Below are 14,994 nucleotides of genomic sequence, written 5' to 3'. Positions count from 1 at the left end.
CCAAGTTTAGGCTTAGTTTCTTGATTTCCACATAAAATATCAAGCTGTAATTACCAACTTTCCGAAGCTCAAAGGAAGATTCAAACTGGTGCCCAGCTGCTAGGAGAAGGACCGCATAATTAATTCCTGACTGTAGTGTTGGCTCAGATTCAAATGCCTTTTTGAACCTAAAAGAAAAAAAAAAAAAAAAACAAAGACCAAATGTACAAGTTTACTTTCTCAATCATGAAACCCTGGGTGAGCAATGACTTCTGTTTGCATAACTCCAGTGCCTGGGCAAAAAATATTCCACTGGCCTTCACCCCAGAGTCCAGTGTGCTATTAGGATTTAATGCTTAAGTAACTGCATATCCTTGTCCCCATCCCTGTTTCATTCCCTACTTAATGTACCCTCAACCTAGTGACCCCAGGCTTTTAAAACAATCCTCTCAATTATCTACTAGAAATGCATGAATGTACCAAGAATAAGGTAAAAAAAACGAAACCCCTAAACATACTTTAAGAAGACACAGCATAGAAGTGGGTCATCTGGAGAACATACTGAAAGGACAAGAGTGACATTGAGGTAACAAAAAATGTCAATTACAGGAAGAAACTAAGAAAATCAGAGATTGTGCCTCTGCATATTAATTTTGGCTCAAAGAGTATCAGAACCCATTTCTGAATATGCATGAAACAGAATATCAACCTTTGAAAACACTTCAGCATCTGAAAGGACTTCAGTGTTTGAATATGCACTGTATTTTCAAGGTAACACTTCCTAGGAGCCATTCAAGGGCTTCCACACATAAATCATTAAATAGGCAATGATATTCAATATTATTTTAATTGGGCCTGTGGAGAAGAAAATGAAAATAAATATCCTAGTGATTACTAGAGTCCATCTGATACAAACGCACAAAAAATGAAATCTTTATTTTAAGAAAAATCATAGTGAGGAAAATAAATTTATAATAAGTGACCATTTGAAGACCCAAAAACAGATTATTTAGGAAAAATACATTATAATTCCAACAGAAAGGCTATCCCGACTCAAAGCATTCCTGTGTAAATGAAAGGCAGAAATAGCAAAAATGATGGAAGGCACAATAGTATGTAAAATATTATTGGCTTTTTTAAAATATACTTAATACTTCCCATATTTTAAAATAAGTTAAACATCAACAAAAAGATGAAGAAATATATTTTTCTGAATATTGAGGATGCAGGGCCTCTTTTAAGGGTCTCAATTTTCATGCCAATAAACATGTGAATATTTATTATGTTAACAGAATTAAAAGCTTGGGGCTTAATGGGTTAAGTTGAACAAACATCTCTAAATGGAAACCAAAGTCAAACAAGTATTCATCTTAACTAGTTGGCTCTGATAGTTTTGTACCTGTGGAATATGAAAAAAAAAAATTTCCAACTGCATCACTACAGGTGATGAAAAAGTATGTTTATCTTTTTAGAAGTATAACTGTTTCCATCTTAAAATGGAAAAAGTATGTGCCAGACTGCTGACATTCAAAGTCATATCAAGGAGAGATATGACTTAAAAATCTTTGATTTTTTTTTAAATCTTAACTTGGTCTCTGTTTAGAGGTTGAGTTCCAACAAAAATGGATTTAGGAGAAGACAGAAGTTATATTTTTTTGTCTAATTCATATGAAGATACACAATATTTTCAACAAATTTTTGCTTTCCTTGAAACCAAAGAATATAAAATATTACTCTTAAAGATATAGAAAGGAAGATTCAAAAAGCAAATTATGCACATCAACAAATATTAACTGAGATGGAATCTCAGTGCAGTTTTGATCTGCATTTCTAGAGATATTGCTAGAGATTTCATCTGTGAACTGTCTGGTTCCTTAGCCTATTTATTGATTAGGGTATTTGTTTTTTGGTGTTAAGTTTTCTGAGTTCTTTGTATATCCTGGAGATTAATGCTCTGTCTGAGGTGCTGGTGGTAAAGATTTCCTCCCATTCTGTAGGGTCTCTGTTCATCATCTTGATTGTTTCCTTGCTGTGAAGAACCTTTTCAGTTTGATACCGTCCCATTTACTGACTCCTGATTTTACTTCTTGTGCTTTAGGAGTTTTATTGAAGAAGTTGGTTCCTAAGCTGACATGGTGGAGAGTTGGGCCTACATTTTCTTCTAGCAGGTGCAGAATCTCTGGTTTAATGCCTAAGCCCTTGATCCATTTTAAGTTGAGTTTTGTGCAGGGTGAGAGATAGAGGTTCAATTTCATTCTTCTAAATATGGATTTCCAGTTCTCCCAGTACCATTTGTTGAAGAGGTTATCTTTTCTCCAATGTATGTTTATGGTGCCTTTGTCTAGGATGAGTTAACTGTATTTATGTTGGTGTGACTCTGTGTCTTCTAATCTGTTGCACTGGTCTTCATGTCTGTTTTGGGACCAATACCATGCCATTTTTATTACTCTTGCTCTGAATATAATTTAAGTTCTAATATTGTGATGCCTCCTGCATCATTTTTCTTGCTAAGAATTGCTTTGGCTATTCTGGGCCTCTTGTTTTTCCAAATGAATTTTGTGACTGATTGCTTTTTCTATTTCTATGAAGAAAGTTATTGAAATTTTAATAGGAATTGCATTAAATCTGTATAGCACTTAAAATGGTAATATGACCATTTTAACAATATAAATTCTTCCTATCCAAGAGCATGGGAAATCAAAACTACACTGAGATTCCATCTCACGCCAGTCAGAACAGAAATTACCAGGAATATAAGCAACAATAAATGTTGGCGAGAATGTGGGGGAAAAGGTACACTTATACATTGCTGGTTGGACTGCAAATTGGTGCAACCATTTTGGAAAGCAGTATGGAAATTCCTGAGAAAACTTGGAATGGAACCAACATTTGACCCTGTATCCCATTCCTTGGTTAAAATCCAAAGGATTTAAAATCAGCATACTACAGTGATGCAGCCACTTCAATGTTTAAAGCAGCTCAATTCACAATAGCCAATTTATTCAACCAACCTAGGTTCTCTCCAACAGATGAATGGATAAAGAAAATGTGGTATGTATACACAATGGAATATTGCTCAGCCATAAGGAAGAATGAAATTATGGCATTTGCTAATAAATGGATGGAACTGGAGAATATCATGCTAAGTGAAATAAGCCAGTTCCAGAACAACAAAGACAGAATGTTCTCTGTGATATGCAGATGCTAACCCACAACAAGGGAGAGGAAGATTATAAGTTCATTGGACTAGACAAAGGGGAATGAAGTAAAGGGAGTGGGGATTGGAACAGGAAAGACAGTAAAATGAATTGCCCATATCTGTCCTATCCTCATACATGAATGTAAGACCAATGTAACTCCACGTCATGTACAACCACAATAATGAGATCCTAACTGGAAAAAGCTGTACCTATTCTATGTATGTATGATATTTCAAAATATGCTCTACTGTCGTGTAAAAAAATTAAAAATATATTTTAAAAAAACAAATATTATTTCCTATGTGTCCAAACAAACAAAATGAATATTTGAGCTTATGTCTGTTTTTCTGCTACTATAAACAATGTATATTTTCATTTAAGTAAAAATGCAAATACCAATAACATTATTATTTTTCTAGAGCTTACATCACCTCATGACAGCAACCTGAATACTGAGGAAAAAATCTTAACATTTCCTGCATTTTCCAGAGATTAAAATAGCATGCAGGCTTATTACTGAAGAAGTAAAATCTCATCATATATCACTAATATGTCACAAAGGAAAAGTGGGAGTTCTCACAAACTGTGAAAGTACAGTATTTCTTAACAGATATTTGCCAATATCAAAATCTAGAATTTTAACTATGAACTTTCCAAGTTACTTCTCTGATATCCCTTCCACTGTGGGATCAAAAGAGTCAATGGTTGAAATGTTTTGGGCTGTTTGAGGTGATTTGTTCCCTTGCTTGATAAAGAAAATGTGGTAAATATGCACAATGGAGCCATAAAGAAGAACTCAGCCATAAAGAAGAATGACTTGATGGCATTTGCTGGTAAATGGAGACCAGGAGGCCAAATGAAATAAGCTAGACTCAGCTAAAAGTGAAATGTTTTCTCTGGTTTGCAGAAATAAGTCCAAAATAAGGGTGGGGGCAGGAGGGAGACAAAGAAGAATGTAGAAAGGGAAAAGATATGTGTTGGGGGGTTCCATCAAAATAGAAGAAAGATCAGTGGAGTAGATGAAGGGAACTAAGGGGTAGGAAGAAGAGACAGGATAAGGAAGAACAGCAGAATGAATGTGACCTTACTTCCCTTGTGCACATATATGAATATACCAGAATAAATCTCACTATCATGTATATTCACAAGACACTGACTATTAAAAAAAAAAAAACAACTAAAAGTAAATGGCATAAAGATCAGCAGAGTAGAAGGAAGGGAACAGTGAGAGGGAGGAGGGGAGGAAAACCGGAAGCACTGGGGATTGAATTAGAGCAAACTATATTCCATGCTTTTATAATTATGTCAGCATGAATCCTAATGCTACGTATAACTAAAAAGACCCAATGGAAGGAAAAAAAAAAACAATCATGTATATCTGCTGGCACAGAAATTATACATTTATTTACCAACTTGTACCAAGAAAAAGCACTAACTACATAACATAAATTTAATTACAGGGATATCTGTTACAAGACAAAAAAAATAATAAGTCTAAATTTCCAATAATAATATAGAGGGTAATATGGAGTAGAGTATATTCTAAATGTAGGAAAGCTAAGTAGACTTCTGTACTGTAGAAGAACAGTGAACGTGGAGAGGAAAACTTGGTGTTCCTGGTATGAGGTAGTATTGGCTTCTACATGGAAGCCATCGGTCCTGCCAGAACAACTGGGTAGGGGGATACATACCAAAAACATATTTTTATAGACTTTGAAGATCTATGGAAACAACAACAAAATCATCGAAATAAAACTCCAGAGAGGGACATGCCCTTCTAAGATGAGAGGCCTTGCTGCTGGCCATGCTGCATTAGCTGGTTCTGACTAAAGATTAGACTCAGCCCTGGCAGAGGCAGAGTAACTCTGCCTATCAGAAAAATGAGGGACTAGTGGGTTTCTTGACAAATGCAGGGGTTTTTAACTGGAGGAGCCTCTTCCCTGTGGTTCTGGTTCTCTCCAGGAGACACATGTTGAATGCTGCGCTGAATAAGAGGCTGGTGGTGGAGTAAGGCTGGATGGCAAGGTGAAACCTCCCCATGTCTGACAGTGCTCAAGAGTAGAGTCCATTAGGTAAAGGAGGCTGGAAAATACCTATAACAGTTCTCCCTTTTAGGGAATTTACCAAAATTTGGAGCTAAGGGATATGTGAGAATAAAGAGCAAAACCCCCAAAGGCAGGCATGAAATCTCTCATGGTATTTCAGAGATCAGGAGATAACAGACCCACTGAACTCTCAACCAAAAGCCAAAGAGGGTCACAACCAAGAAATAGGTACAAAACAGAGATAGACTGAGTCAACTAAAATTGAAACCCAGACTCAAACCAAACTGCGTGTGTTGAGGTAAACCACTTCTTAGCCTATCTGGTTATCAGAGGAAAGGACGGCCTCTGTGAGAGAAAATAAAATCATCTTCAGTCTCAATAATTCTGAAATACAAAATGTCTGGTACACAACAAAGAATTAGGAGATGTGCAAAGAGCCGGGAAAATGTGACCCATGAACAAGAACAATACAGGTGGGAAAAGCTGACTGTTTGATAATTTAGATGTAGGGTTTGGAGAGAAGGATTTGGCAAGGAAAGTGGGGTGTGGTGGTGCACACCTGTAATCTCAGTCGCTTGGGAGGCTAAGGCAAGAAGACAGCAAGTTTGAGGCCAGCCTCAGCAAATAAGCAAGACCCTGTCTCAAAATAAAAAGGGCTGGGGATGTAACGCAGAGGTAATGCACTATTGGGTTTGATCCCCAGTAACCCCCTTCCCCCAAAAAGAAATATGGTTAAAAAAAATGGAGAAAGAGATAAACAAAATGCATGAAAAAAGAAGCAACTTAAATGAAGCTGGAATTGTTAAAAAAAAAATCAAATAATCTAGAGCTAAAATATATTATACCTGTTGTGGTTTGGATGTGAGGTGTCCCCCAAAAGCTTATATGTGAAACAATGTTTGAAGGCTTAGAGGAGGAGAAATGATTGGGTTATGAGAGCCTTAATCCAATCAGTGTGTTTATTCTCTGATACATAACTCAAGGCAGATAGGGTGTGGCTAAAAGAGGTGGGTCACTGGGGGCCTTTGGAATATGAATATATTCCTATACATATATATATATATATATATATATATATATATATACACACACACACACACACACACACACACACACATACACACACACACACATATACATATGTCCCTAGATGAGCAGAGCTCTCTCTGCTTACTGGTTTCTCTGCTTCTTGACCTGCTTTCCTCCACCACACTCTTCCACCATGATGTTCCGTCTCACCTTGAGCCCCAAGGAATGGAGCCGGCTGTCTCTGGACTGAGACCTCTGAAACCATGAGCCCCCAAATAAACTTTTCCTTCTCCAAAATTGTTCTTATTGTGTCTTTTAGTCATAGCAGTGGAAAAGCTGACTAAAATAATACCTGAAAATAAAACTTATTGTATGGGCTTAAAAGCAGACTAAACAGAAGAGAAGATATTTGGGGTAAACTGAAAAACATGTTAAAAGAAATATTAAAACTGAAGCAGAGGGAGAAACAACCCACAACATGAACATGAATATGTCCTAGGGGACATATGGGACTTCACTTAATAGTCTAACATATGTATTCCTGTATCCCCAGAAGAAAAGAAAAGAAAGAATCTGTGACACAAGAAGTATTTGAAGATAGGGATAAAATATTCTCAAACTGATGAAAACATCAACCCCCAGATTCAAGAAGTTGAACAAAACTCAAACAGGATAAGATAAAACATTCACATTCTAGTGCTGACACTGAAAACACAAAGAAAAAAAAAAATTCTGAGACACAGGGTCTCACTGTGTTGCCCAGGCTGTTTTGGAAATTGTGTCCTCAAGTCATCCTCCCACCTCAGCCTGCTGAGTAGTTGGGATGACAGTGTGCCACCATACCCGACTTAAGAGAATAAACTAAAATTGACCAGAGAAAAAAGATATTTTGGCTTCCAAGGAGCAATAAAACTAGTAGTTGACTTGCCAATGCAAACTATGGAAGTTAGAAGGCAATGAAATGACATCTTTAGCAGAATAAAAGAAAATAAGGGTATAAGATGTTTACAGACAGGCAAAAACTAGGAGAATCAGCTGCCAGCATACTAAAAGTTCAAGTGCATAAGTCTTTGATCCACTTGAGTTGATTTTTGTGCAAGGTGATAGACACAGGTTTAATTTCATTTTGCTACATCTGGATTCCCAGTTTTCTCAGCAACACTTGTTGAAGAGGCTATCTTTTCTCCAATATATGTTTTTGGCACCTTTGTCCAGTATGAGATAACTGTATTTATGTGGGTTTGTCTCTGTGTTTTCTATTTTATACCGTAGATCTACATGTCTATTTTGGTGCCAATACCATGCTGTTTTTGTTGCTGCAGCTCTGTAGTGTAGTTTAAGGTTTGGTATTGTGATGGCTCCTGCTTCACTCTTCTTGCTAAGGATTGCTTTGGCTATTCTGGGTGTCTTATTTTTCCAGATAAATTTCATGATTGATTTTTCTAGTTCTATAAAGAATGTCGTTGGAATTTTAACAGAAATTGCATTAAATCCGAATTCCTTAATAAGACTCCTAAAGCACAAGAAGTAAAATTATGAATCAATAATTTTTAGTTTGATGGACTCAAACTAAAAAGCTTTTCAGCAAAGGAAACAATCAATAACGTAGAGACAGCCTAAAAAATGGGAGAAAATCTTTACCACATGCACCTGAGATACAACACTAATCTCTAGGATATATAAAGAACTCAAAAAACTTAACACCAAAAAACAAATAACCCAAACAATAAATGGGTTAAGGAACTGAATAGACATTTCACAGAAGAACAAACACAATCGATCAACAAACATGAAAAAATGTTCATCATTTCTAGCAATTAGAGAAATGCAAATCAAAGCTACTCTAAAAATATTTCATCTCATTCCAGTCAAAATGGCAATTATCAAGAATATAAGCAATAATAAGTGTTGGCGAGGATATGGGGGAAAAGGCACACCCATACATTATTGGTAGGACTGCAAATTAGTGCAACCACCCTCGAAAGCAGTATGGAGATTCCTCAGAAAACCTGGAACAGAATCAACATTTGATCCAGCTATCCCACTCCTTGGTTTATACCCAAAGGACTTAGAATCAGTTTACTGCAGTGACGCAGCCACATCAATGTTTATAGCAGATCAAATCACAATAGTTAAACTATTGAACGAATCTAGATACCCTTCAACAGATGAATGGATAAGAAAATGTGGTACATCTACACAATGGAATGTGACTCAGCCTAAAGCATGAAATTATGGCATTTGCAGGTAAATGGATGGAACTGGAAAATATCATGCTAAGTGAAAAAAGCCAATCCAAAAAAAAAAAAAAAAAAAAAAACCCAAAGTCCAGATATTTTCTCTGATAAGCAGATTCTGATTCATATTAAGGAGGCGGGGAATGAAGGAACTTTGGATTGTGCAGAGGGGAGTGATGGAAGGAGAGGGGCTGTGGGAATGGGAAGGATGGTAGAACCAGACATTTTTACATACATGTATGATTACACTACTGGTGTGACTGGGCACCATGTACAGCCAGAGGAATGAGAAGTTATGTTCCATTTGTGTACAATGTGTCACAATGCATTCTACTGTCATGTACCACTAATTAGAACAAATTTAAAAAAACATTTTTTAAAAATTTCCTAATTTAGATGGCTGTGTGGCTCATGCCTGTAATTCCAGCTATTTGGGAGGCTGAGGTAGGGGACCACAAATTTAAGACCAGCCTTGGTAGCTTAGAACCAGTTTCAAAATATCAATCAATCAATCAATCAATCAATCAATCAATCTCCCCTGGGGTTAATCCCCAGTATGTTGGGGGGGGGGGGTTTATAATATAACTAGCAAGAAGATAAATGAACATGAACAACATATAAGTCTGTACATATAGAAATCTATAAATAGTTAATAGTATAAAACTATGTATAAATATAGAGAAATAAAATTATTAGACATGAATAATGTTAAATTAGAGAAAACTTCATTAAAGAAATAAATCTTAGGAAAAGAACCTGACATTCACATTTTAAGAGAATAGTTGAAGTTAAAGTTAATTCCACTCCTGATTTTTTAAGGGGAAGGGGGTCCTAGGGAATTTAACCCAGGGGCACTTAATCACTGAGATATACCTCCAGCCCTTTATAATTTTGAGACAGGGTCTCACTAAGTTGCTTAGGGTTTTAAGTTGCTGAGGCTGGCTTTGAATTTGCAATTCTCCTGCCTTAGCTCAGCCTCTGGGCCACTGAGATTATAGGCATGTGCCACCATGACCAGCTTCACTCCTGATTTTTTTCTACTTCTGTACAAAATATTTGTTGAAAGGGAGAAAAAAAAATTTTCATTCTTTGATTCATTATTACACTTGAAATGTAATACTTCTTGTATTAAATGTGATTTATTATTATATTTTAAATGAATGAAGCTTTCGAGGTAATAGATTTTTGTTCAAAAGCTACTGTATCGTTGCACTTTCTCACCTGATTGTTGAGCATTAAAAGCAGTAAGTCCTTGGTAGTGAAGGGAGTAAAGAAGTGTTCAGAATAAAGACTTAGCTCACTTTTTTGCAACTGAACTCATATATAAAAGAAATATTCTTGAATTGATTATTTCTAGCTAAAGACCATCTGAACTCAAGTTCTTTCTTTTTAGCTGTCATTTTTGCTCATTTGTGATATAACAGCTGTGATTCTTTCAGTGAGAAACAAATAATTAAATTAGAATTTCATGGTGCTTCACAGCTCTAGGGATAACTGGGAAATTATCACTCATAAAATAACTAAGAGGCAAAGCAGGACAGCATGTGCAGAAAACGAGTACCAAATCATCTGGCTGACCTGATCTGGAGAAGGAAGGTGATTATAATAGAAAAATCAGAAAGAAAATTTAAAAACCCCAAATTCTTCTTCCATTCCTTTTACTGTGCACATAAATTCTTCCTACAAAAAGAATTGTGCTAGTTTTGCAATGTTCTTTAATTTGTTACTCTGAAACATTTTTCAAAGTCTTAAATTTCTTCTGGGCATATGCCACAAATAAATGAAAGCAGGATCTGAAAGAGATATTTGTACAAGGAGTATTGACAGCAGTAGTACTTAACAGTATTAAAGAGTTGGGAACAACACACATTCCTGCTGATGAATGAATGGATACACAAAATGTGGTATGTGCATATGATGAAATATTATTCAGCCTTTAAAAGGAATGAAATGCCGACATAAACTACAATAAACATGAACTTTGAAAATACTACGCTAAGTAAAATAAGAAATCACAAAACAAGCATCACTTAAATGAGGTACCTGCAAGAGTCAAACTCAGAGACAGAATGTAGAATAAAGAAATACAGGTCCATTGACAATGAAAAAAATATTTTTTTACAAAGGATTACGATGGCAAATTGTAAGTTATGTATATTTTTACTACCACCATCAAAACAAAACAAAAATCCAAAAAACCAACCCTACAGTTTTGAATGAATTATATTCTGTCTTAAGGAGATGTTACCCATTGTTTAACAATTTCCCTTCTGTTAAACATTTAGGTTTCCTCTAATTTTTTGTTACCATAAAATTTAATGTAGTGAATGTTTCAAACATAACCTTGTTCCCATATCAGTTATTTCTTTAAGGATAATTTAAAAAATGACACAACTGATCAAAGAACATGAATTATTCCAAAACTCTTGATGCATAATGCCAAACTGCTATCCAGAAAGATCTGGACAATTTACATTCTCAACATCAGTGTAGAAAAGTAACTTTTACACTGGGCCCAAGACAAAACATTCTCATCTCTTTCAAAATAATAACAAAAACAAAAAGTTCAGGATTTAAACTTGTCCTTATTTAAAACCCCTTAAGTGAATAGTTTTCATATATTTATGACCAGTCTACACATACCCTTCCAATAACTGCCCCAATTGTTTCAAATTAAAATGCAAACCCATATTCAGAAGGTTGGAAAGATGGGAAGAGACACACTTGGGAGAGCTCGGAAGGGGAGGAAGGGTTGGGGTTAGGGGTTTAGACCTAATCTTTGAAGATATGAAGAAGAGTAAAAATTTAAGATAAAGGGAGGGAGTAACAGGAAAATGTGGGGGAAATCCACTATTTAACAAAAGAAGAACAATCATATGCATCAATAATGATTAATCTACTCAACAAAATGGATCTGCTAAAGAAGAATCTTCATGGGCAAAGAATTTCCAATTGTTGAAAAACCTCCCTAACCATTCTGATGTTCAGCCAGATTTGGCAACAATCACTGTGGGTCACTGAGTGAAATTCCTCCTCTTCTAGCATATTCTTCTTCCTTTTCAGCATAACACCTGGCAAACATCTGTTTTTCTACTCATTCCCTGGATAACATAACTGCATAGAGCAAGCCTTGGTTGCTCTCCTTAGGTGCTCAAAATTCACTAGCCACAATTAGTACCTCCAGGTGACATATCACACATTATCATTCTTGGACTTGGACTTGGTCAAGCTATATAACATGTCTTCACCGAATCTGCCATATGCTGAAAGTGGTATTAATCATAATCAAAGCTTGAGGCCTTTGTCCTAAAACACTTGTTTACAAAGCAACTGTGGAAACACTGCATTTTACCAAAGCTCTAGGTCATCCTAGAACTCCTGGACCCTTAGGAACCATCGACATCTGGACACATCTGAACACCAGCAAGCTGGGCTTCGTGCTGAGCTATGAAGCTGGGCATCGTGCTGAGCTACAAAGAACTCTTCGGGCTTTGTGTTCTAAAAATAAAAAATCAACCCAAACCTAGAAACTCATCTGATATACACAATAAAGAACTAAACAAAAATAAAGTCAATGAAATGATGGTGAGATCAAGCTGGGGGTGGGAAGGTAGGAGGGTAGTGGAAATAGAGACAATACCGATAAAGGCTATCTTGAAGTCATGGCAGGAATAAAAGAGGGCTAATCTGGCAAATGGAAAATAGACATCAGTCTTTCTTTGTATATCAATTGGTTTGTTACATAACTCTTCCAAAGTAAAGCCAACACCATTAATAATGTAAAAACTAAATCTTTATTAGGCACACATTACTGTTTGAATAGCACTATCACTGACGTCAAAGAAAATTAGTTGATAAGGCAAGGCTCTCTGCTCTTTCTCAAGTTACTATGGAAAAATGAAGATCTTAATGCTGCTTAACTGCTTTTAATTTTCCAGCCATGGATCTTTTTCAGCATTATAATGGGAAAGACATGATTATACAGTACAGGTACCTAATTCCCTTTCAAAGTTCTGAAAATGACTATTTCCCCTTATGAATGAGAACATCATCTTCTCCAGAACCAAATGTGACTTTAAGCAGGCATTGCGCATCCCACGTGACCCACAACAGCCTTGGCATATGAAATCCAAACGCAGTCTGTGTGAAAGTTACACACAACCTACACATTCTCCCTTGTTGGCTAAAACATTTAGCCAGATCCAGAAAGAAGATAAAGAGTACTCTTAGGAATATTTTAGGAAAAGGGAAATTTAATATAACCAATGTTCATGTCAAACAAGCATAAATGTAACAATATGTAAAGAAATACAGAATATTTTGTACATATTATATACTAAGGATATAACACTAACTGCCTACTAGATTCCAGGATTTTAACATATGTTTCTTCATTTAATGCTCACTAAAAAGCCCTCATCCCTCCCAAAGAGATTAGTGTCCTGCTCCTTCCTCCTGGTGACCTGTGCAAAACTGGGCTGATGTAGAAATCCTAAATGTATGAAGGAATGTCTGGGATACTCTTGGTGAGCATGTTTTCTTAGTCCTAAAATAAAGATGCAGGGAAAGAGCCTCCTTTTTCCTCGACATTGGAGATTGATCCTGGAATGGCCACAGCCACCTGGCAACCCTAAGAAAGCCACCTAGGAGGCAGAGCAACCACAGCAACAGTGAGGGACAGGCACTGAGCTAATATTTTCATGCTGCTGCTTAACAGGCGCTGGAGCCAGTCCTACTTCTAGACTTCATGTTTTAGGAGATCCACGGGTTCTTTACTGTTTAAACTCATGGAAGTTAGCTGTTCTGATACTTGCAGGATGTCAACAGTGTTCCATCTCATCTAAGCAGGTATTATTGTTTTTAAATAAGAAAACTGGATTTCCCAAAGGTTAAAAATTTGCCAAGATGACACTCTTTCCCAGTATCAAGGCAACGGTTATCATGTGACAATCACCCAACAGTCTGTGTCTTTTCAACAACACTGTATGGACACTTCTGGAAATGGCTGTTCCTGTAAACTCCAGGGAAGAGAGCCTACCATGTAGTCAAAACAACTGAAGAAGTTAGATTTGGGATTTTATTAATCACAGAACAGTGGAAAGAAAAAACATCAGCTTTGCCTACTTGACAAGGTTCTTGTAAGCCTCTGGAGTTAATGACACACACACAAACCTCTGAGCTTCAAGGGACTGACTATTATTTCTACCTACGTGAACAAATATTGCACACAATAAAATGTTCTAAGTCAGTCATGGTAATCATATGAGTTCACCAAAACCATTTCATGGTTATTTCTTTTTAGATTAGGTTAAAAAATAAATTAGAAACTCCATAGCCTCCAAGGTCTGTTGGTATAATATTTCCATGGATCATCTCCTGTTTTAAAGTCTGTCAGTTAAGAAAGCATATGGCCTTTTGCTTTTAGAATGTAGATCAGGGCTCCTGGTTTACATCACAGGCTTTGGAAGCTGGCTATCCTCTGGGATCCCCCACCCCATCTTGCTGTGTCTCCTACCTCAGCCTCAAAGGCCTCTAACCAGCTTGGGGCACAGGCTGTAATTGCTCTTATTTAAAACTATATTGAACAGCCGGGTATGGTGGCACACACCAACAATCCCAGTGGCTCAGGAGTCTGAGAGGAGAATCTTGAGTTCAAAGCCAGCCTTAGCTACAGCAAGGCACAAAGCAACTCAGTGAGACCCTGTCTCTAAATAAAATACAAAAAAAGGGTGGGTGGGGATGTGGCTCAGTGATTACATGCCCCTAAAATGAATCCCTGGTACCCCATCCTAAAAAAAACAAAAAACAAAATAACTGTATTAAAGTTATGATAAAAGGCACAACTTTTAAGAGACTAAATGTAAATCATGATTGAACAACCTAAAAATGAAAAAGACACTTTTCATACCTTAGCTTGGATTAATTATAGGAATTTAAATATTTAAGCATTTAAATTTAAGTAAAGATATGCAATCAGCTTTCATATCCATTCTACATTGGAGGATGCAACTCACATTGAAAATATTGGAGGAAAAAGAATAGCACTGAAAATGTTCAGATATTTTTTCATATCATTATTGTTAAAATAATTACAGTGCAACAACTATTTACATAGCATTTATACTATATCAGGTATGATAAGTATTCTAGAGATGATTTAAGGAATATGAGAGGATTTCATAGGTTATATGCAAATACTATGCTATTTTATGCAAGGGATATGAGCATATGACAATTATGGCATCCACAAGGGGTCCTGGAACCAATTCCCAAAAGCTAAGGAATTGGTTATAATGTATATAACCATTTATATATATAGAAATGTGATAAAATATTTATATACACCATGTGTAATATATAATAAAATAACATTTCATTATTTCAGCCAAATTTGAAGGCTCCAATGAACAAAAGAAGGAATGACCATAAAAACATCAAATATTAGAGAACTACTTTTTAGTTAATGCTTAAATCAGCAGGATGGATTAATTCAAATCGCTCACC

At 36.2% G+C, this 14,994-nt stretch overlaps 1 protein-coding gene across 4 annotated transcripts in view; it reads right to left on the bottom strand.

The window, feature by feature from the left end:
• Map3k5 (mitogen-activated protein kinase kinase kinase 5) overlaps nucleotides 1-14,994 on the bottom strand; it is a 212,452-nt gene that overhangs the window by 105,620 nt on the left and 91,838 nt on the right. For all 4 annotated transcript variants that reach the window (XM_071612996.1, XM_027938433.2, XM_071612994.1 and 1 more), the window contains exon 8: nucleotides 55-167. In XM_071612996.1, the coding sequence (XP_071469097.1) occupies nucleotides 55-167 (113 nt within the window). The remainder of the gene's footprint in view (nucleotides 1-54; nucleotides 168-14,994) is intronic.

Source organism: Marmota flaviventris, chromosome 6 (assembly GCF_047511675.1).
Source record: "Marmota flaviventris isolate mMarFla1 chromosome 6, mMarFla1.hap1, whole genome shotgun sequence".
Lineage (NCBI taxonomy): Eukaryota > Metazoa > Chordata > Mammalia > Rodentia > Sciuridae > Marmota > Marmota flaviventris.
This window is presented reverse-complemented; position numbering and strand designations above follow the sequence as displayed.